Here is a 22464-nt window from a genome sequence, read left to right on the forward strand (position 1 = left end):
TGTATTCCATCTGGTGAGGGCCATGTGTATAGTTGTCTCTTATGCTGTCTAAAGAAGGTATTTAAATGAACAAATCATTGGTTTTGCAGAATTCTATCATTCATTCTCCAGCATCATTTCTATCACCAAGGCCATATTTTCCAACTACTGATCCTTCCTCTTTGCTCCCAACCTTTGCATTCCAAACATCAGTAATGATCAATACATCCTGATTGCATGTTTGATCGATTTCAGTTTGAAGAAGTTGGTAGAATTCTTGTATTTCATCCTCACTGGCTTTGGTGTTTAGTGTGTAAATTTGAATAATAGTGGTATTAACCGGGCTTCCCTGTCGGCACATAGATACTATCCTATCACAGACAGCATTGTACCTCGCCTGATCTGGATATGTTCTTTTTGACAATGAATGCAACACCATTCCTTTTCAATGTGTCATACCTGGCATAGTAAACCATGTGGTTGTCAGATTCAAAATGGCCAATACCAGTCCATTTCAGACTGGCATAGTGGCTACCACAACTGTGAGGCTGGGGCAGTGTTTTGTTTTGTTGTATATAAGGTCCCTGTGAATTGGATAGCCCCTAACAACAACTAAGTACCCAAACTTATGCCAAATGCTTTGGATACTGTAATGAACAAATGGACCCCTGCCCTCAAAATGCAAATCTAAACTACAGTGAGCTATCGCGTCACTTCCACGAGAACGGCTATGTTTTTTTTTAGAAATGGTAAAACAAGGAGAGTTGGAACTCTCATTCATTATTGTTGTTAAGTGCTGTCGAGTTGGTTCTGACTCATAGTGACCCTGTATAGGGCTTCCAAGGAGCAGCTGATGGGTTTGAACCAGTGACCTTGTGGTTAACAGTTCAGTACTTATTCTACGGCACACCAGGACTCCATTCATAGCTGGTGGGATGGAAAATGGTACGGCTGCCGTGGAGAAGAGCTTGGTGGTTTCTCAAAAAGTTAAACATGAGATTACCATATTTGTTGCTAAGTGTTTTTGGGTCAGTTCTGACTCACAGTGACCCGATGCACAACACAACATTGCCCATTCCATTTGGCATGGCCCATTGGTACAGCTTCCATTTATGCTGTTGAAACAAGGTGTTTGCAGCAAATGAGTCATTGGTCTCGAATAATTCTATCATGTGATCTCCAGCATCATTTCTAGCACCAGGACCATATTTTCCAACTACCCATCCTTCCTCCTTGTTTATAATTTCTGCACTCCAATCACTCCAATTTCATCATTGGCTATAGTGGTTGGTCCTGAGATTTGAACAGTAAGTGATATTTACTGGTCTTTCTTGCAGGCATCTGGCTATTTTCCTTATCACAGACAGCAGAAGGTATTTCCACAAATAGGTTAGTAAAACTAAAGTCAGTGAAAATAAAAATGGTGTAAAAATCTAGCTTGAGAACTGATCTATGATGAGATGCCGAATACTGAGTGGTAGCTTTGTGGTTGTTGCTATGTGCTTTTGAATTGATTCTGACTCTTAGCAACCCTGTGTGTAGGGTTTCCAAGGGGCTGCTGGTGAGTTTGACCCACCAACCTTGTGGCTCAAACTGACCTTGGAGTTCAGTGATTTATCCTACAGTGCCACACCAGTATGCAGGGGGAAATCCTTTGTTTTCATTTCTTCGGTTTGCATCATATTTGGTAAAGCAGAGGGTGAAAACAAAGGAAACCAGCAATGAAGTAGACAGATACAATAGTCACAATGGTGGGTTCACAATACCCATGAGCTTGTAGATGGTGCAGCATTAGGAAATGTTTTGTTGTTACATGTAAGGTCGCCATTAGTTCAAGCCAGCTTGGTAGTAACCAACCACCACAATGAGAAGGACGAGGTGGAGACTGATGGATAAAAGGGAAATATCTGGGTGAGGGTGATGTTTTGTCCCTTCATACAACTGGGGTACTCAGCTATGTTGTTGTTAAGCGGCCTTGAGTCAGTTCTGTGGGTTTAAACCACTGACCTTGCGGATAGTGGCCCAGTGCTTATCCCACAGTGTCATGCCTTATTAAAACTCAGTAAATGTCACCTCAGATTTCATTGCATACAAACTTTACTGGAAAAATAAATACACAAACTGAGCCATAAACAAATATTGAACTCTAAATATGCCCAAGCCTTTAGAGATGGGGCAGATTAATGCTATGAAATTTCTTTGCTATGCATAAGGAGCTCTGGTAGCGTAGTGGTTACAAATCAGGCTGTGAGCTGCAAGGTCAGCAGTTCGAAACTACCAGCTGTTCCGTGGGAGAAAGATGAGGCTTTCTACTCCCGTAAAGATTTATAGCCTCAGAAACCCTGTACAGGGTCGCTATGAGTTGGAACCGACTCCACGGCACATAACAACAACAACAACAACAATGCATCAGAAACTAAGATGCTGAATGCATAGACCAATGGATATGATGTTGTTAAGTGCCATCGAGTTGATTCTGATCCATAGCGACCCTGTATAGGGCTTCCAAGAAGCAGCTAGTGAGCTTGAATCACCGACCTGGCAGTTCAAACCACTTTGCAGTCTGACGCATTAGCCCACAGCACCACACTAGGACTTCAATGGATATGTAACAAAGCAAAAGGTTGGTGGTGAGTACATGAATCGTACATGTACAATTCTAGGTTAATGGATCAAGAATGGTAAAATTTAATGTCAGTTAATATTAAACCTAGCACTGGTGGTGACCGTGAACTCAAAGGATGGTGGTTCTGATTCCATCAGTACAGCTGGAACAATTCTTAGAAGCAAGGATGATGAGACTTGTCTCACATACACTGAACATGTTATCAGGAGGGACTAATCGGTACCTGGAAGAACGTCACTGTCCGCTAGGAGATTCCCATTCATGCCACCTATAGAACCTATAGAACCTCATAGGGTTTCCAAGGCTGGTAAGTCTTTACGGAAGCAGACTGCCACATTTTTCTCCCATAGAGCAACTGGTGTATTCCAACTGCTGAACTCTGTTAGCAGCTGAGTGCTTAACCACTGCAGTACCAGGCTTCTTCTGTAAAGATTACCGCCTAGGAGACCTTATTGGGGCAGTTTGACTTTGTCATAGAGGGTCACTGATTCAATTGTCCCGATGGCAGCTATCAAGTGATAAATCTCACGGAGGTGGGGGTGGGAAACAGGATAAGGGGTGGAGAGAGGGACGATGCTGTTGGCAAGTGTCTGGTAACCAGTGAAGATTTATAAATATTTGGTAAACAATATCTTAATGACAGAAAGTGAAGAGTTGATTTTGTGTGTGTTCGAGTAAAAAAATCCAGTTATCCTCAGAAGAACCGATGAGGTGTGTGGGTGTCCACGGGAGGAAACTAAGAACAGAGGAGGGACATATGAGTCACTAATGTAGACATGGAGTCCTGTTGTGGCACTGTAGGATAAACACTGGACTGCAAGGTCAGTTTGAAATGCAAAGTCGGTGATTCAAACCCACCAGCTGTTCCTCGGAAACCCTATACAGGATCACTATGAGTCGGAACTGACTCGATGGCACTTAACAACAACAATGTTGAGATGGAAACTGCAATCAAAACAGGAGAGTGGACTTGGGAGGTAGAAATGACTCTGCTCAGTTCAAACCTTTGATCCAGTGCGTATCCCATGGTGCCACACCAGGACCACAAGGAGGGAGGCCAGCGGCTGTGCAGGAGACGCAAAGAGCCTACAGCACCTGGCAATCCCAGGCGGTCTCCCATCCAACTACTAACCAGGCACGACCCTGCTTAGCTTCCTAGATCAGATGAGAAAATGGGCATCTATGGGGGCAGAGGCCAAGGCAGAGGCCATTGACCTATGACGTCATCGGGACGCCTACACCTCCTGCAGCGTAACATCACCTGGACGTATCCCTACTTCCCTTCCCAGGCGGGTCCTCCGCTTATTGGGTAGGAGCTGAATCAAGCCTCTCATTGTCAGCCAGTTCTATCAATCGGTTTCATTCCTCCGGTCTTCCGCCCCGCCTTCCTGAGCTAGGCTTTGATAGGCTAGCGCGGCCGTCACTTCAAAAAGGTCCGCATTCCTTCCGCCTTTCTCCAGGAGACAGAAGGCAAAGAGGGCGGATCCCCGGCGACGCCCACCTCAGAGACTCTGTTTCCTCCTCTTATTGGCTATTCTGGATGCCAGTCGCTCCGGCGCCCTCCGCTGATTGGCCTTCCGACCACAGCTCTGTACCGCTCCGACTCCGCCCCCGCTGGGTGTTTGTGGTGGGGCTGCGGAGTCGCCGATCCCGCCGGAAGCACCAGGACAATGGGGACCAGGGACGACGAGTACGACTACCTATTCAAAGGTGCAGTCGGCTGGGCGCGGGAGGCCGAGGGTGCGGTGGCGAGGCGATGGGCAGATGGGTCGAAGCTGCTTCCGGGCCGTTGGGCCCAGGCCTGAGCCTGGGGCCTAAGATCTGGCGGTCCGGCAGCCAGGCAAGCCGGGCTCCATCAGCTTTGGGTCCCAATGCGAGGCTACGTGGAGAGGGCCGGCCTGGAGAGGCGGAGGGGCCCAGGATGCTCCGGGGCGGGGCCAGGGCCCGGAGGGGGTGGGGCCCGTAGCGGTGGGAGAGGCCGTTGGGGCGGGGACTTAGGGGGCGGGGCCGTCTGGGATTTGGCGGGCCGGGCCGGGCTAGGCTCCTGGGTTACGGGTGCAGGGACTTCGGGGCGGGGGCAGTGAGTGGTGGGCGTGTCCATAATATGGACTGGATCTGAGAGGAAGGGGGCAGGACTCCCAGGGAGATGGGCTGAGTCAGGGGCGGGTCCCGGAAGGGGAGGGGTGAACAATGAAGGGTGGACCGTGGTAGGGGCCTTGAGTTGAGGTACTTACTATGAAGTGCTTAGTGAGGGAGCCCTGAGTAGGAATGGAGGGCCCCCTTGGTCTGACCCAGGTGTTGAACAGCAAGAAGGAGACCAAGAGCTTGATTGTTGTTAAGTGCTGTTGATTTGTTTTAACTCATAGGGACCCTGTATAGGGTTTCTGTCGAGCAACTGGTTAGCAATCCAATGTTGATCCTACAGTGCCACATCAGGACTCCAAGTGCTTGATAGCACTCACTAAGTTATCTGCCTTTTCTCAGCCCTTTACACACAAGAATTCACTCAGTCCACCTCTGGGAGGCCAGGATCCTATCTCTCTTTTCACACACTAGGAAGTAGATCCAGCCAGGCAAGGACAGCTGGAAAGTGTTGGAGGTCAGGCCTAGGACGTGTGTGAAGGGTCTTGGGCCAAGAACTGGGTCTCAGGACTGTTCTGATCGCCTCTTAAAATATGCAGACTGGTGGCATCAGCCAGCCTAATGGGTAGCTTTCCAGCCTGAGGGAAAGGTTCTAGGAGCTCCCAATATGGTCCGGGAAGTGGGGGCTAATCAGCCCCTCGAGGTGAGGAGACTCAGGGGCTTTGCAGGAATCCCTGAGTGGCTCAAGCAGTTAAGTGCTGGATGACTGACTGAAAAGTTGGTTTGAACCCACTCAGGCATTTCAGAATTGCTTGGCCATTGGTTTCCGAAAGGTCACAGCCTTGAAAAACCTTGTGGCTCACAGTTCTACTGTGATCCGCATGGGGTTACCTTAAGTCGGAACCCACTTTGTGGGTGCCTGTATGGTGTTTGGTTTTTAGCTTTGCTGTGTCTTGAGTGCCAGGCTGAGCCGTGGGCGGATCATCTGCTGCCTGTGATCCGCCTCCCATGCCAGCTGATGGCATCTGGTGTCCGTAGGGGTCTGTATCTGGACCAGACCTTCCAATGCACTGTGCTCATGCTATTATCCAACACTTTGGTGTCAGCTGAGCAGAATGGGGTGCCGCGCTCCCTACCCCGGGTATCCATGCAGTGAAAGGTTTCCAGATAGAGAGGAATAGGCTGATGCTCTGTGGCATGACAGTCTCTAGGCCTTGGGGACCTACCTGATCAGCAAGGTTGGCCTGAGTGTTGGGGTCTTACCCAAATGTTGAGAGGCGCCTTGAAGGGCTCTGGGGACAAGTGAGCAGCCCCAGCCCCCCTGCATTGGTCCTGGCTGCATTCAGCCCACCTAGGAGGTGACCATTGCCTAGGTCCTGCGGGACAGCTGCCCTCCCTGGCCCTGCCAGGCGGTTCATGGTATGCTGGGCACTTGGATGCTTCTCGACCTTTTGCTGTTATAAATAACCCAGCGCTGAGCATTTGTCATCCTGGTGCCTTCGGGTTCTTTCCTTGAAGTGTGTTCCCAGAAGTATAGTTACTGGGTCAGGGGCAGCAGAGCAGCCACACAGTTCCCGGGACAAGTCCCCTGAGTCTACTTCCTGGAAACACCGGACCAGCTTCTGTGGCAGCTGGCACAGGGGTGCAGGGGGGAGGTGCGCCCTCCCTGCTGGCCTCCTTTTACTAGCAGGTGCTCTGCTGACCTTCTTAAGCTGGAATGGTAACAAAAGTGCAGCCCCCAAGGTCAGCAGCATTCCCCAGCCTGTGGCTGGGTCACGTTTACCCCCTTACTACAAGCCCTCCCCCAGGCCCTTCCTCTATTGTCGTTGAATTGCTATCAGTAGGGTCCCACTCATAGCAACCGTGTATAGGGTTTCCGGGATCAGTTGGTGGGTTTGAACTGCCAACCCTGTGGTTCAAACTGACCTTGTGGTCCATTGCTTGCCCTGCACCACATCAGGGCTCAATGGATTGGCTTCCTTTAAATCCCCTACGTTTGTCACTTGGGTGAGTTTTTTGGGGAAAGGGACCCTTATGTGACGCTGATTCATGCCCCGCCCCCCAGCCCCCCACATGGGTCTGAGTAGAAGTGCTTCAGAGGCATGTCTTCTGAAGGTGCCCCTGGGTGGGTTCGAACTGCCAGCTGTTCAGTGAGTAACCTTTGTTGTAGTTAGGGGCTGTCGAGTTGCTGCTGACTCCTAGCAACCCGATGTCTATCACAGTAAAACTGCTCTGGTGGCGTAGTGGTTACGAATTGGGCTGCGAACCACAAGGTCAGCAGTTCGAAACTACCATCTGTTCCGCAGGAGAAAGATGAGGCTTTCTGCTCCTGTAAAAATTTACAGCCTCAGAAACTCTGTTCAGGATCGCTATAGATCGGAACTGACTCGACAGCACTTTATATTATAACAACATAGAATTTTTGAGGTTGTGACCTTTCGGAAGTTGATCACCAGGCCTTTCTTCTGAGGTGCCTCTGGGCAAGTTTGAACTGCCAACCTCTTGGCTGCTATTTGAGCACTTAACGGTTTGTATACCACCCAGGGATCCCACATGGCATCTCCATGAATTGGAATCAATTCCACACCAGTTAACACCCCCACCAGCCCATGCCTGGCATTTCAAGGAGAGATGGAAGGGAGAAGCTATCACTTGTTACCTGTCATACCTGTGGTAGGTGGACAGGAATGAGACCCCAAATCTTGCTGGGGCGAGCCAAGACCCACTACCACAGGCACTGGGTTGGAAGGGTAGGGTCCTGAGCTGAGCAGGGCCCCTTCCTAGCTTTCCCACCACCTTCAGGGAGCCCTTTAGGATTGAGAGGGGGCAGGGGTCCTGCCTGCCTGTTTACCCCTTCTGTGTCCCTGGCACAGATGAGCCACACTCCTTAACTTGAAACTCCCCTGCTCCCAGCTAGAGCCCCCCCCCCCCAACTGCCTGGTATGTTTTTGGTGGCCATATCACAGGTCCTCACACCCCTGGCCTCAGTGTCCCCCAGGGCCCCTGGGGTTCCCCCACGTGTTGTTTTCCTCTCAAATATGTTCCTCTTTCCCCAGGAGCCAGCTTGTTTACTTGTAGCTAATTATAGATCTTCATATTTATCCTCTTGAGTGTTTTAGCTTGTCAGCTCTGGCTGTTTTCCCAGATTGTCCATCCCTGGGGGCGCCCCAACCTCTCCTCTGGTGGCCTGGGTCAGGGGGTCCACAGTGGGAGCAGCTGTGTCCCCAGGGGCTACCAAGGTCTTCCCAGAGCCCCTGCTCCACTCACTGACCCTCTATCTGTGCTTCTGGTCCAGGGGGACATGGGCCACCTAGAAAGCTGGCCATGCTAACTTCAGCCTCATCTTCTGTGTGTGTCCACCCCTGGGAAAGACTTGGGGCTGCTCACCACACGGTGGGTGTTTCAAACTCATGACCTGTTCCTCAGGGAAAAGATGAGGCTCTCTCTTCCTATAAAGGAATCCGATATAGTGTAGCTGTGAGTTTGAATTGCCTCCATTGCAGTGGGTTTGGTTTGGGGAAGGGGAGTCCCCACGTGGTACAGATGTTTAACACACGTGGCCGTTTGTTTGAGTTCATGCAGAGGAGCCTCGGAAGAAAGTGCTGGTGACTTCCTTCTAAAAAACCAGCCCCTCTAAACCCTGTGGAGTAGTTTCCTCTAACACATATAGGGGGTGCTAGAGTTGGGGTCGACTGGATGGCACCTGGTTGTTTTTAGAGGGGAAAGCAGAGGAAAGGGTGGCAGCCAGCCCTGGGCTCAGCCTGTTCTGCTGAAGCTCCCAAGCCCATCTCAGCCTTGCAGCCTGGGCCGGGCCCCACCACCAAGGTCCTCCATTGCAAACAGGACTCCACTGGGCATGGTCTTTGGCACCTCTCCTGTGTAGCCCCACTTCAACTTCCAGACCCCCACTGTGGACAGATTACCCTCAAGTCAGCCCAGCGGTCTGGGGGTGGGCAGGACCTGGTCTCATTGCAGAAATACAGTACTCCTTTACAGAAATCAAGTCTCCGTACTTATATAAAGTACCCCAGGGTGGTGCACTGTTCTCGGCACTTCAGGCCCTACGTGGGTCAGACCAGACCCTGGGCTTCCAAAGGCGGTGGCTCCAACAGGGCTTGCCCCCTCTGCCTGCCAAGTGGTATATGCCTCGGGGGCCTGGTTCCTGGGCAGTGTTGCCACCAACTTCTGTGAAACTTCCGGGACTGAGTCCTCAAGGGCCCTTTATTCCCCCAGGACAACAGCTGGTTTGTGCCACCAACAATGCTGTGTTCATTCCTGGGTGCCCGCCGGCCACCCCTAGGCTGTGGGCAGTGTGTGCTGCCCGGCCTTTCCACTGTCAGTTGCCAGTGCCTGCTTCTGCTCCTGTCTATGCTGTCCTCTCTGGGTGACCCGGGGCCAAGGATTCGGTCTCTCCGTGCCGAGTGTCTCCGCCATGCAGTGAGGGTCATGATCCCAGCATTGTTCCCCGCTGAACCTGAGAAGCTGAGGCCAAAAGACACCTAGGCCAGTGGGCTGTGCCGGGGCTGTGGCCTTCCTGGGGATGGGGGTGGGGGGTGGGAGTGGAGGGGGGTTGACTGTCCAGGGGCAACAGGACAGGACAGGACTGGAGCACATCTCTGGGTTTCCTGCCTTCCCGAGGACGTGAGAGACAAACCTCCTGGCCTTGGCCAGCTTCCCGAAATGCTGTGGGAAAGAGGTGATGGGTCACAGCAGACTGGGGGCACTGTCTAACTGCACAGCCTGGCACAGATGACCCCTGAGCAATTGCAGGTGGGGGTCTTTGGCCCTGGGCTACCAATTGCCACCTTCCTCACTTTCTTTCAAGGTTACAGGGCTGACTTGAGTTGGCCACAAAAGGTGGCAGGAGAGGACACAGGCACTGGGCTGGACCAGAGGGTAGACAGAAGGAGAGGAGAGGCCTCAGCCAAGGCATAAGACTGCCCTGGGGGACACGGGACGCTGCAGGTGGTGGGGTAAACAAGGCTGGGGGCAGGGCGTTAGGGCCCCACCAGGGATTTGGACTAAGACCCCTGAGCCACTTGTTAGTCAGGAGACAAGGAGTGAGTTGGGAGGGAAAGACTTGAACCCCGAGGCAGTCTGAACCTGAATTCTAGTCCTGTGTGCATGTTTTCCAGTGGAGGACATAAGCACAGCACTGCTTGGTGAGGCAGGCTCTGTCCCCCTGCCCACTGGGTCCATGAGCTCCTTATCCTTTCTGAGCCTCAGTTTTATAATCTGTAAAATGGTCGTGCAAAGCTCACCTGAGGGGCCGCCTGTCAAGCGCTTTTTCAGCACAGACTCAGAGGGCACTTTGTTTTTTGCTTGTTTGAATTGTGTGAAGGTTTATAGAGAAGATCATCAGTTTTACATTCAACCAATCATGTACTTTGTTTCATCTCAATGACTGCAAACCCCTCCCTGCAACCACAGTTCTCCTGCTTCCTCCCTGTGGTTCCTAGTTTCATTCCAGCCTCCTTCCCATCCCTCTCAACTTTGTCCTTAGGTGAATGGTGCCCTTTTGATCTTCAATGATTGACCATTCCATGGTGAGCAGAGCATACTAATGTTGTTGCCCCCCTATAAACCTATCTACTATTTAGCTGAAAATGGGCCCATGAGGGTGAGTTCCTTTCCAGACCTTCGTCTCGGATTCCTTCAGTCTCTCTCTGACCAGTAAGCCCAGTCTTTTATATAGTTGTACGTTTTGTTCTACACTGTCTTCCACTCTACCTGGGACCTTCTAATATGATGATCCCTTTCAGAGCAGTTGGTTGTGGTAGCTGAGTACCTTCTAGGTCTTTTGGTTTCAGAGCTGTGGAGACTGGTGGTCACATGTTCCATCACTCCATTGGAGACTGGTGGTCACATGTTCCATCACTCCATCAGACTAATTGATTCCAAGCATCTTCAATTCACATCGCTCTTCTTTCTTTATTCATGGAGAGACCCATAGCTGTGCCTTAGATGGCCACTCATGAGCTTTTAAGAGCCCAGATTCTACTCAGCAAAGGAGGATGTAGAGCCCGGTCTTTGTGGGCTATGTTGTGCCAACTGACCATGGTGTCCACTGAGACTATGGTCCTGAGCCCTCAGGTCCAGGAACTCATTGCCTTAAGAGGTTTGAAAATATCTAAGAAGTTTTTGTTCCACCACGTTAGGAAGGTGTGTTTGCAGCATGAATATCCCTTTTAACCCTTGCATACTGCCCTGTCTTCACCTGTCTTCATCATTCTACCAACCTCCCTCTTGTATGTTGCCCTCCCTGTCCCTGAGTTAATACATATTTACCGTTTGACCACTGAACTTCTCTCTCTTCCCTCACAACCCTGGTAACCATCAAAGCATATTTTTTTTAGCATGAAAACCTATCCTTGAGTTTTTGCATTGTGGTCTTATACAATATTTGTCCTTTGATGTTATTACAAGTGCCTTCAAGTCAGTTCTGACCCATAGCGACCCTGTGTAGGGTTTCTGAGGAGCAGCTGGTGAGCTTAAACCACCGACCATGTGGTTCAAACTGATCTTGTGGTCCATTGCTTACCCTACAGCTTAGTGACTGACTAATTTCACTCAGTATAACGTCTTCCAGGTTCACCCATGTTATGAGGCATTTCAGAGGTTCATCATTAGTCTTCATCATTGCATAGTTTTCCGTTGTGCGTATGTACCAGAGTTTGTTTATCCGTTTCTCCATTGATGGGCACTTAGGCTGTCTCCATCTCTTTGCTGTTGTGAATAGTGCTGTGAGGAACTTAGCTGTGCTTGTATCTGCTCATGGTATGACTCTTATTTCTTGTGGGTATGTAGGGGCATTGTTCGGTTAGCTTTCTGAGGATGCGCCATACTATTTTCCACAGTGGCTGTACCATTTTACAGTCCCACAAGCCAAGTAGGAGGCTCCCAGTCTCCCACACCTCATCAGTATTTGTTGGTATTTTTTATTTTTTTTTGCACTTTGCTACTAATATATCATTCTGTGGGACAAGCACAGGACTGCAAGGTTTGTTTGAACCACAAGGTCGGTGGTTCAAACTCAACAGTCGTACCTCAGAAAGCCTATACTGGGTTGTTATGAGTTGGACCTGACTTGACGACACTAACAACATTAGTGCTGGGGTGAGGTGATACACCAGTGTTATTTTGATTTGCATCTCTCTAGTGGCAGAATTCTGCTGTGGCACTGTAAGATAAGCCCTGGACCACAAAGTCAATTTGAACTGCAAGGTCCATGGTTCATATCCATCCGCCATTCCTTGGAGACCCTAGAGGGCCGCTGTGAGTCAGAACCAACTTGACAGGACTTAACAACAACAACAGCTAATGATATTGAACCTTTCCCTCAGAAGATACTGTTCTCAGCTTGTAAGCAGACAATGCAGAGGGTGCAGGCCCCCTGGGCAGCCTCCTAGGATGGTTCCGACCTGTGGTGGGCACTGCCTGGGAGGCTCCGTGAGCCTTTTGGGCGTTTGTTGGGTTGCCAGCCATTACTCAGTGCCAGGTCCTGGGGAGACCAGAGAGCAAGACCACCAGGTCCCTCCCTCAGGAGTGCAGAGGGTGGACAGGCAAAAAGTCTGTGAGTGTGAGGCAGCAGAGGGAGCAAAGGTATTGCAGGGGATGGGGAGGCCAGGGTGCCTGGGCTTTACATAAGAGACCCAGTGGCATTTGAGTGACCCTGTGAAGGAGATGGAGGAGCCCTGGTGACATGGTGGGTTAGACAATGGGCTGCTAACCACAAGGTCTGTGGTTCAAATCTACCAGCTGCTCAATGTGAGAAAGGTGAGGCTGTCTGCCCCAGTCAGGATTTACAGTCTTGGTACCTCTATTCAATGTCATTATAAGTAGGAATCACCTCAGTGGTGGTGGGTTTGGTTTGGTTAGGTGAAGGGATGCTGGAGGGATCATGTACTGCTGCGTCCCATCTGAGGACAGGGATGGGGCTTGGGTGTGTAGGGAGTTGTGGGCAGTGCTCTGGGCATGGTAGGAACGGGCCTGAAATGGTGCTCACAACCCCCTCTGGTGGTTGTGGAGGAGAATCGGCTGCAAGGGTACCACCCGTTGCCTAACAGAAAGATTCAGAGCTTCAGGTCCACCTAGAGGCTCCTTGGGAGAAAGACCTGGGGATCTACTTCTGAAAAGTCAGCAGCGTCTCTATCCGGCGTGGAGAAGCTGTTCATACAGCTGAACACCTTACACCTTCCCTGAGCGTTTTGTCACGTGGGCCTCCAGAACATTCTCAGAACTGCTGTCCCTGCACTGTGACTTCTACAGAGCTCTGAGTGGCCTGGAGGCAGAGTGGCCAGCTCTTGCCCCTCATCTGGACACCTCCCTCTCAGGGCCCTGGGCAGCTGCCACCCACTTTGTGTTTAGCAGGGTCAGGTACCTTGTCCTGGGAGGATTCTGCTCCTCCCAGACATGTTGCCTTGACCCCCCTTTTGGGGCATGAATGGGGCCCCTGGACTGGCAGGCGTGAGACCCTCTGGGCTGGCAAAGCCCACTTTGGGGCAGATGTGGGGGGAGTGACAGGAACAGACAGACATCTGTTAACTGTGCGTGTGTGGACGTGCACCACGTCACCCACCTGCCCTGACACCTCTACAAAGGGCTGGACATTCACTGACATGCAACCAGAAGCCAGCACCTGGGGACAAGCGGTGGGAGGGGGTGGCCGGCTCTGTCCCTTCCTCGTGGTTTCCAGAGGCTACGTTTCTTCTACCAAGGAACGGCTTGTGCTAGACCTGAGTGTGGGAAAGTTGTTTGTTGTTTTGAATTCTTAAAAACACACGCTGCTTTAACCATTTCTTCATGTACATTCAGTGACATTGATTCTGTTCCCAAGCTGTGCAGCCTTCCCACTGCCCTTCTCTGGTGTGTTCCTCCTCTATTGAGACAGGAGTCCTAGTGTGGCCCACCCAGTAGGGTAAGCACTGGACTGCTAACCACAAGGTCTGCGGTTCTAACCCACCAGTCACTCTGAGGACACCTATATAGGGTCGCTGTGAGTCAGAACCAACTCCAGGGCACTTAGAATAGCAACCACTATTAAGATAAACTCACTACCCACTAAGCTTCCTGTCTAATATTTTAAGTTGCTCTTCTCAGTAGGATCCCATGCAGGTAACTCTTTAAAAAGAGCCCAGTGTTCCCAGCAGGCATTTTTTTGTTTACTAGTGAAGCTAGATTGCTACTACTTGGTTTAAAGAATACTTAAGGGGATATTTTTGGTTTAAGGTTTAAAGATAATCTTAGGGCAGTAATGTCTGGGGTTCATCCAACACCAGTGACTCCAGAAAAGTCTTGATTCCATGAGATTTGGGAACTCTGTCTCCCATTTTTCACCCTTTTGATCAGAATTCATCTGTAGAATCTTTGATCAAAGCGTTCAGTTCTTCCCTAGCCTGGTTTAGCTGGCCGTAGCCAGCTTGGTCCCCTTGGTCTTGCTCTGTGAAGAAGCTGAGGCATAGGGGTACAAATGGTGTGTCTCATTTCAAGCCACTTAAAATTCCAGAGACAGACCCTTATGAGAAAGAATCTGCTAGAAGCTTGCTCCTTCCCACATGCCTCCATTTCCTAGGACTGCCACAACAGAAACACCACAAATGGGCGACTTTTATTGCCTTGCCGCCCTTGGACCTAAAAACCCAAGTCATCATCTCAGCCCAGTCAATTCCTTGGGTGAGCCTCGCTCCTAATTTCTGATGTCGGCTGGTGACTCTAGGTGTCCTTTGGTGCCTTGGCGTTCCTCTGCCTGTAATCAGATCCTCACGTGGTGCCTGTCTCTCCCTGACTGGTGTATCTAACCTGCTCATCCACACGTAGGGGAGAGATGGACGCCATGTCTGTAACTCAGAATCAGAAGTAATTGGGTTTAGGACCCACCCTCATTAGTATGAGCTAATGAACAGAGCAAAACAGTTTCCGAACAGGATCCCACCCACAGGTATAGGAGCCAGGACTTCAATGCATATTCTGGGGCAGGGCTGGGGGTACACATTTCAATCTCTTCACACACACACACACCATGGAAACTCAGCCATCAGTTAGGGCTCGCTCCTATAGCTTCCCTCCTGCCTGCTGAGTTCAAAACAGCTTGCTGCCTTGGTCTCCTTTCGGTGGCTGCTCCCCTTACAGGTTTTCCCTTTCCACACATTCGGCCCAGAGAGGTTAGGTGACTTGCCCAGGCTGCACAGCTCCTTGGTGGTACTCTATGGGTATGCGGGGTTGGGGGTGGGTGACAGGCTGTAGCCGGGGAGGTCTTGAGACAGGCTCTGTTGCCTAGGACTGTGTTTTCTGAAGCTCCACCCCCGCCCCGCCTTCATTTGCTTCTGCACCAGGCAGCCTATTGCCTGCGGGGGCGGAGCTCCAGGAATGCTCCGCCTCCACGGATTGGGCAGGGCTGGGCTGCTGGGTTCGCTGTGAAGGTTCCTGGGAAGTGGAGTGGGGGCCGAGCTCACACACGTGTTCCCCTACAGTGGTGCTCATCGGGGACTCGGGCGTGGGGAAGAGCAACCTGCTGTCACGCTTCACCCGCAATGAGTTCAACCTGGAGAGCAAGAGTACCATCGGCGTGGAGTTCGCGACCCGCAGCATCCAGGTGGACGGCAAGACAATCAAGGCACAGATCTGGGATACGGCCGGCCAGGAGCGCTACCGCGCCATCACCTCTGCGTGAGTGGGGTGGGAGCAGGGATGGAGGGGACGCTGGACACTGCCCTGGAGCGCAGACCCACAGAGACCCCCCAGGAGCCATGTGGTGTCCATGGGGTCCTCCTCAGGGGCACTATGAGGAACACTGAATTCCGGGAACACAGTGGGTTCAGAAACCAACTATCTGACATTGGGTCTCATTTCAAACACCAGCCGCAGGCTCAGGGTCCCTAGACCAGCTTCCCTTTTGATTTTTTGTTGTTGTTGTTGTTGTTGTTGTGTGCAGTGGAGTCGGTTCTGACTCATAGCGACCCTATAATAGGGTTTCCGAGGCTGTAAATCTTTACAGGAGCAGAAAAGCCTCCTCTTTCTCCCTCGGAACAATTTGGTAGTTTCAAACTGCTGACCTTGCTAGCTGGCTCCAAATTTGGGGGCACCCCTCTACCCCTTCAGGCACCAAGAACTCAGGACAGCACTCAACTTGATTGTGATTTGTGTTAAACTTCACAGAGCACATTGGTTTTCCGGTTAACAGTTCATGCATGTTTTGTTTTGTGCCATTGATTACAATCCCCACGATGTAGCAACACTCTTCCCACTTGCCCCCACTTCCACCCCCCCACCCCCCGTTTCCTGTTTAACTTCATCCTTCCTTCCGATCCTTTCCTGCCTCTGAGCTCTATCCAAAGGCTAGTACTGCCCATTGGATGTCTGATGGCCAGTTGTCCTAAGGAGTGTGTGTGTCCCTGGTGTTATTGTTCACTCTGTTATTAGCCGGAAGCTGAGCTGTGCCATGTGGTGAGTTCAGTCCCAGGCCTGCTCTATTATCGTTTCACTGCAGCCAAAGGATATACATCAGAACCAGCTAAAGGGAGAGACAGGGCGCAGTCCGGGAGGGTCCCAACCTTGGTGTTTCTGTATCCCTTCCCATTGTATTAGAATGCGTTACCCTCCTTACACATCCATGTGTGACAATACGCCAAGTATTGGCAACCAGGGAAGCTCCCCAGAGCTTGGGTGTCTAGAGTTTTTATTGAGGCTTCATGATGTAGGTGGGATTGGTTGAATCAAGGGTCACAGGATCAGACTCAGCTCCCCCTCTTCTCCCCTCCCTGGAGTTTGAGCTGATCTGTGTGTGGTTCAAAGCTCCAGCCCTTAAGCCACAAGGTGCATCTTTCTAGCCTGGTCATGGCCCCATCCCAAGTCATCTCATTGGTATAAATCATGGGGAGACTCACTGTGAATAGCAAAGACACCCTTATCACTTGGGGAACCCAAGAACTGGGGACACAGGCCAACCTCACTCTTCCTTCTTTTTCCTTTGACTTTGGTAAATATGCCAACTCAACATCACTAACCATTTTTAAAAAACTTAGTTTTGTTGTTGAGAATATACACAACAGAACATACACCATTCAACAATTTCAAAATATATATATTTGAACTTTCGTTTCCTGCATGTACCAATAGTTCTGCTAAAGATAATACAAAAATGGCTGCAGCCATACATTGACAGAGAACTGCCAGAGGTTCAAGCCAGATTCAGAAGAGGACATAGAATGGGGGATATCATTGCTGATATCAGATGGCTCTTGGCTGAAATTAGAGAATACCAACATTGCGAAGTATGAGTATTCCAGAACACTTAATTGTGCTCATGAAGAACCTGTACATGGACCAAGAATCAGTTGTTCGAATAGAACAAGGGAACATCGAATGGTTTTAAAATAAGAAAAGGTATGTGCCAGCGTTGTTTTCTTTCACCACTGTTATTCAAACTATACACTGAGCAAACAATCCGAGAAACTGGATTATATGAAGAAAAACATCAGGATTGGAGGAAGATTCATTAACAACCTGCGATATGCAGAAGATACAACGTTACTTGCTGAAAGCGAAGAGGATTTAAATACTTACTGACAAAGATCAAAGGACCACAGCCTTTGGTATGGCTTGCATCTCCACGTAAAGAAAACAAAAATCCTCACAACTGGACCAATAAACAACATCCATATAAATGGAAAAAAGATTAAAGTTATCAAAAACTTCTTTTTGCTTGGGTCAACCGTCAGCACTCAGGGAATCCGTAGTCAAGAAATCAAATGATGTATTCCATTAGGCAAATCTGCTGCACAAGACCTTTTCAAAGTGTTGAAGAGCCAAGATGTTAGTTTGAGGCCTAAGGTGCACCTGACACAAGCCATGGTATTTTCAGTGGCCTCATATGCATGTGAAAGTTGGAAAGTGAATAAGGAAGACCGTAGAAAAATTGCTGCATTTGAGTTCTGGTGTTGGAGGAGAATATTGAAAGTACCGTGGACTACCAAAAGAACAAACCAATCTGTGTTGGAAGAAGTGCAGCCAGAATGCTCCTTGGAGGCCAAGATGGCCAGACTTTTTCCCCTCATACTTCAGACATATTATCAGGTGCGACCAGTGTCTGGAGAAGGAGATCATGACTGGTAAATTGGAGTGTCAGAGAAAAAGAGGAAACCATCCCCCAAAGAGCTGGATTGTCACAGTAACGGCATCAGTGGGTTCAAACATAGCAAGGATTGTGCAGTTGGCGCAGGAGTAGTCAGTGTTTCATTCCATTGTGCACAGAGTCACTATGAGTCGGTACTGGCTTAATGGCACCAAAGAACAATAACAACAGTAGTTCATTCACTTTTTACGGTTGGTATTTCATTGCATACTTTGCATGTTGTTGTTAGGTGCCATCGAGTCAGTACCGACTCATAGCGACCTTATGCACAGCAAAACATAACACTGCCCGATCCTGGGCCAACCTCACTACTGTTGCCACGCTTGAGTCCATCGATGCTGCCACTTGGCCAATCCATCTCGTTGGGGGTCTTCCTCTTTTTCTCTGACCCTCCCTCTTACCAAACATGATATCCTTCTCCAGCAACTGGTCCCTCCTGACAACATGTCTGAAGTGTGAGAGACGAAGTTTGGCCATCTTGGCCTCCAAGGAGCACTCTGACTGTACATCTTCCAAAACGGATCTGTTGGTTCTTTTGGCAGCTCATGGCACTTTCAATATTCTCCTCCAACACCAAAATTCAATAGCATCAATTCTTCTACGGTCTTCCTTATTCACTGTTCAGCTTTCACATGCACATGAGGTTACTCCTTTAGCTACAAAACATCTACCTTTACCTCACAGTCGGTCATGATAACAGTTATTCACTGTTGTACCACAAGAGACCTAGCCCATCTCCTTTCATCAGCCCTGCCCAGACAGATTGGATACTACTCAGCGGAGATTCTACCTTCCTCCACGCCCTCTGGATCTAGGCTTCCTCTTGAAAGCTTGTAAGCCAGTCACTTCTTGCCTTTGTAGCTCCTCCCCCCTCCCATTTTGGGTAGCCGGTATCCAAGTTGCACATCCCTGTCCTTTCCATGTGTGGAGGGGGTGGGGATGATCCTCGCTGTAAAGATTTGTTCCCACTTTTGAGCTACTGCATCCATAGGTGTAGGTCAAGTTCTTCAAATTGTATCAGATTATTCTTTTTTTCCTCTTCTTTCTTCTCCTAGTTGGGCTCTGATCATCCAGTCATTGAAGCCAGGTCAAGTGGGTATTATCTGCAAGTGTGGGTGTTCTTATGCATATGCCCTCTCTTCTTATCAGCTGGATGCTTCACTCTCCACTCTAGTCCTCTGAGGCTATGTCACTGACTGTGGGCCCAAGAGTCCCCAGGTCTTGCCACACTGACTCCACAGGAGTCTATTGAACGTTGTAGGGCTTAGCTCATAGCTTCATTGCTGTTTTTCCCTCACTTCCCCTTATCGGTGATAAATGTGGTCACCAATCAGAGCGCATGTCTGTGCGTGTAGTCCCATTGAGTTTTAGTCTTGGGAGTTTGCCCTGAGGGGAACCAGTCTCTTGCCTTGATGTCTCCTGGGTGAGCAACTTGCTTGTTCTTGTAGTAACAGTCGGACTGCTGTTATTGTTGTGTATTTTTCCTGTCAGTCTTTCTTTCAAGAAGCATCTTCCGTTCTTCTAGCCGCTCCAGGCTGGTCTGCTCGTCCTTTCAAGTGGAAAATTCCCACCTCAGAATATTCTGGATGGGGTTCAGGATTCCACCTATGGTCTTAGTAATGCAGAGGCTCTGCAGGAAGCCTTCTTTACCGGGCATGTTGTAGCTCCATTTTAGGTATTCCAGTCAGTTATAGGCAGAAGATGGACTTGCAAGCTTTCTATTGTGATATTTCTGGCTATTCCTTTCAGCTGAGGTTTTTTAAAACGACGGAGTATTTTTGCTTTAAAGTTTAAAGATAACTGAGGGTAATCATGGTTCCAGAAAGTCTGGGTTCCATGATAATTTGAGATTCTGTTCTACACTCTCCCCCCTTTTGATCAGGATTCTCCAGCATATTTTTAGCGGTACCATTCAATGACATTAATTACATTCATCATGTTGTTCAACGATCACCACTATTGTTTGCAGATATTGCCACCACCATTGACAGAAACTCTGTGTCCCCTAAGCAATGTCCCCACCCCCCGTTTGTTCATCTATTGATGGAATATTCAGGCAGTGCAGTGACCAGTGGTGGGCATGTATCTGTTGGCGTTCTTGCTTTCAGTCCTGTAGGGTAGGTACCTAGTGATGCAAATGCTGGTTCATACGGTTTTGCATTTTTGAGGAACTGCTAAGTGATTTCTACAGTGACTTTACCATTTTACATTCCCACCTACAATGGACAAGGGTTCCAGTTTCTCCACAAGCTCACCAACGCCTGGTGTTTTCCATTGTTTTAGACACAGCCCTTTCTGCGGGGAGAGGTGGTTGTGGTGTCTCCCTATGGTTCTCCATCACATCTCCCCAGTGACTAGCAATGCTGGGTATCTTTCCCTGTGCTGATTCCAGCCAGGTTATCTGCAGTCAGCCCAAGCTGCTGGGTCATTCTGCACACCCGACTAGGCTGGACCTGCTGGCTGTGTCTCTCAGCTTACCTTGGTGTCACCCTCTCTGAACTGCAGCTCATGGCTGTCCCACACCCATCCTGCCTCCTGAGACCTCCGAGCCCCAGGCCTTCCCCTCCCCAGCAGAGCCACCTCTGGATCTCACACACCTCGGCTTGGGTGACCACCTCCCGTCTTCATCGTCCTTCAAGGCGGAGGTGCGCAGTGGAGGAGCCTGCATGCAGCGCTGACCAGGCCCCAGTCTTGGACAGATGCCCAGATGCTGTATGCTCCCATTTCTGTCTCAACCGTGGGGTCATCCTCCAAGCCCCCTCCCCAAGTCTCACATTCCTAAATCTGGAGGAAGAGCTGGTACCTCAGCTCCCTGAGAGCCTAGGGGAGAAGAAGTCCACCCTTGAGAGAGCCACCGAGGCTCATGCCTGGAACCCACTCCTGCAGGTACTACCGTGGTGCGGTGGGCGCCCTGCTGGTGTACGACATTGCCAAGCACCTGACCTATGAGAACGTGGAGCGCTGGCTGAAGGAGCTACGGGACCACGCAGACAGCAACATCGTCATCATGCTGGTGGGCAACAAGAGCGACTTGCGTCACCTGCGTGCTGTGCCTACAGACGAGGCCCGCGCCTTTGCAGGTGAGCAGGAGGGGCTGCCCGTCTTCACATGGTCCCTATGGTGCCATACACCTGAGGGAGGAGAAATCAGGAAGCTCTGGAAGGCAGGTGTTGGGGGCCTGGCTTGTTCCCTGAGGAGTGGGTGCCTGGGCCAAGGCTTAGTGCCAGCCCTTTGTTTTCTGGGCAGGTTCACCAGGTGATAGGGCACATAGCACCCCCCCCCCCCCCAAGGTTCAGCTGGATGTGTTCTTTGTGTTCCAGAAAAGAACAACCTGTCCTTCATTGAGACCTCAGCCTTGGATTCCACCAACGTAGAGGAAGCCTTCAAGAACATCCTCACAGGTAGACCCAGGGTCTGCGGGGGCTGCCTGAGGTGACTGGGGAGGGGGCACAAACCTCACAGATGTTGACCTCTGGCCCTTCGTTCATTCACCAGCCAATCCGTGTGGACATGGGACAGACAAAGCACACTCCACGTGGTCAGACCCCTGCCGGTGGGGGTGACACAGAGACCCCTCAGCCAGCTGCCACCAGGAGGCCTGCCAGGGACTCCTCAGGGAACAATCAGCTAGGGAGGCAAATGAACAAAGGCAGAAGCTTCTAGAACTTCAGAGCTGGGAGCTGCTCTGAGGAGGAGGAAGTGTTCACATGCACACTAGGACATGAGAGGACTGGGAGGGGGCAGTGGTGACCAGGACAGATGCCCAGCACTGCCTGTCCTTATCTCCAGACGTGATTGGGGTTGCGTAGGGCCCTGTGGTGGACCAGCAGACCCTCCCACACGCCCTCATCTCATGCGCCACCCCCCTTTCCCCCAGAGATCTACCGCATCGTATCACAGAAGCAGATAGCTGACCGCGCAGCCCACGACGAGTCCCCCGGCAACAACGTGGTGGACATCAGCGTGCCGCCGACCACCGACGGACAGAAGCCCAGCAAGCTGCAATGCTGCCAGAACCTGTGACCCCTACGCCGGTCCCGAGCGTGCGTGCCCAGCCTCGTCCTCCCGGCCCCCCACCGCACTGTTCCCTATGACTGGCTCGTTCTGCCTGCCCTCCCAGCGAGCTCCCTGCCCATCCCCGCCTGCCACTCCTGCTCCTCCTGGGCCCCCAGGATACTTGGCGGGTGGGGAGGGTGCACAGGGGTGCCCAGGAGGACAGCCCAGCCGAGCATACGTCCTTGCATTTTCCACGGCAGACTCTGGGAGCGGCTGCCCCCTCCCTCTCTGGCCACTTGGCCCAGCTGGCCCCTTGCCCCCACCCAGAGTCCCCTCCAGGCTGACGCCTACAGAGCCAGGTGCCTGGCGGCTGGGCCGGGCGGACACATTTGAGACTCGATGGCCTGCCTGCACGCCCTTGATGGCTTCAGCGTGCGTACGTGCCTTGCGTGCGTGCGTGCTTGGGTGCCTCCAGCTCCTGCCTGTAGATTCCCCTGGGAGAAGACTCCCCTGTTCCTTCCGCCCTTGCTCCCTCTCTCTGCACGCAGCGCGCTCTCTGTCCCCTCTGTCTTGTCTCCCCATCTGGTCAGGAACCTGTTTGCAAGGGAAGCAATATCTCCGTGTTTTGTATATACAACCGCTCTTGTAGCCT

At 50.8% G+C, this 22464-nt stretch overlaps 1 protein-coding gene across 1 annotated transcript; it reads left to right on the plus strand.

Moving 5' to 3' along the window:
• The first annotated feature begins 4191 nt into the window (after positions 1 to 4191).
• On the plus strand, positions 4192 to 21961 carry RAB11B (RAB11B, member RAS oncogene family). Its single transcript, XM_006868873.1, has 5 exons — positions 4192 to 4315; positions 15157 to 15352; positions 20703 to 20896; positions 21137 to 21217; positions 21694 to 21961. Exons 1-5 carry the CDS (start codon positions 4276 to 4278, stop codon positions 21837 to 21839), a joined length of 657 nt encoding a protein of 218 aa, XP_006868935.1. The 5' UTR covers positions 4192 to 4275; the 3' UTR covers positions 21840 to 21961.
• The last annotated feature ends 503 nt before the right edge of the window (positions 21962 to 22464 follow it).

This window comes from Chrysochloris asiatica, unplaced genomic scaffold, assembly GCF_000296735.1.
Source record: "Chrysochloris asiatica unplaced genomic scaffold, ChrAsi1.0 scaffold00125, whole genome shotgun sequence".
In the NCBI taxonomy this organism is placed as follows: domain Eukaryota; kingdom Metazoa; phylum Chordata; class Mammalia; order Afrosoricida; family Chrysochloridae; genus Chrysochloris; species Chrysochloris asiatica.

Excerpts from the sequence above, each read along its gene's own strand:
- RAB11B (XM_006868873.1), top strand. The coding sequence starts at position 4,276 with ATGGGGACCAGGGACGACGAGTACGACTACCTATTCAAAG. Across the intron at positions 20,897-21,136 it reads CGAGGCCCGCGCCTTTGCAG|AAAAGAACAACCTGTCCTTC; the intron begins GTGAGCAGGAGG and ends TTTGTGTTCCAG. Across the intron at positions 21,218-21,693 it reads CTTCAAGAACATCCTCACAG|AGATCTACCGCATCGTATCA; the intron begins GTAGACCCAGGG and ends CCTTTCCCCCAG.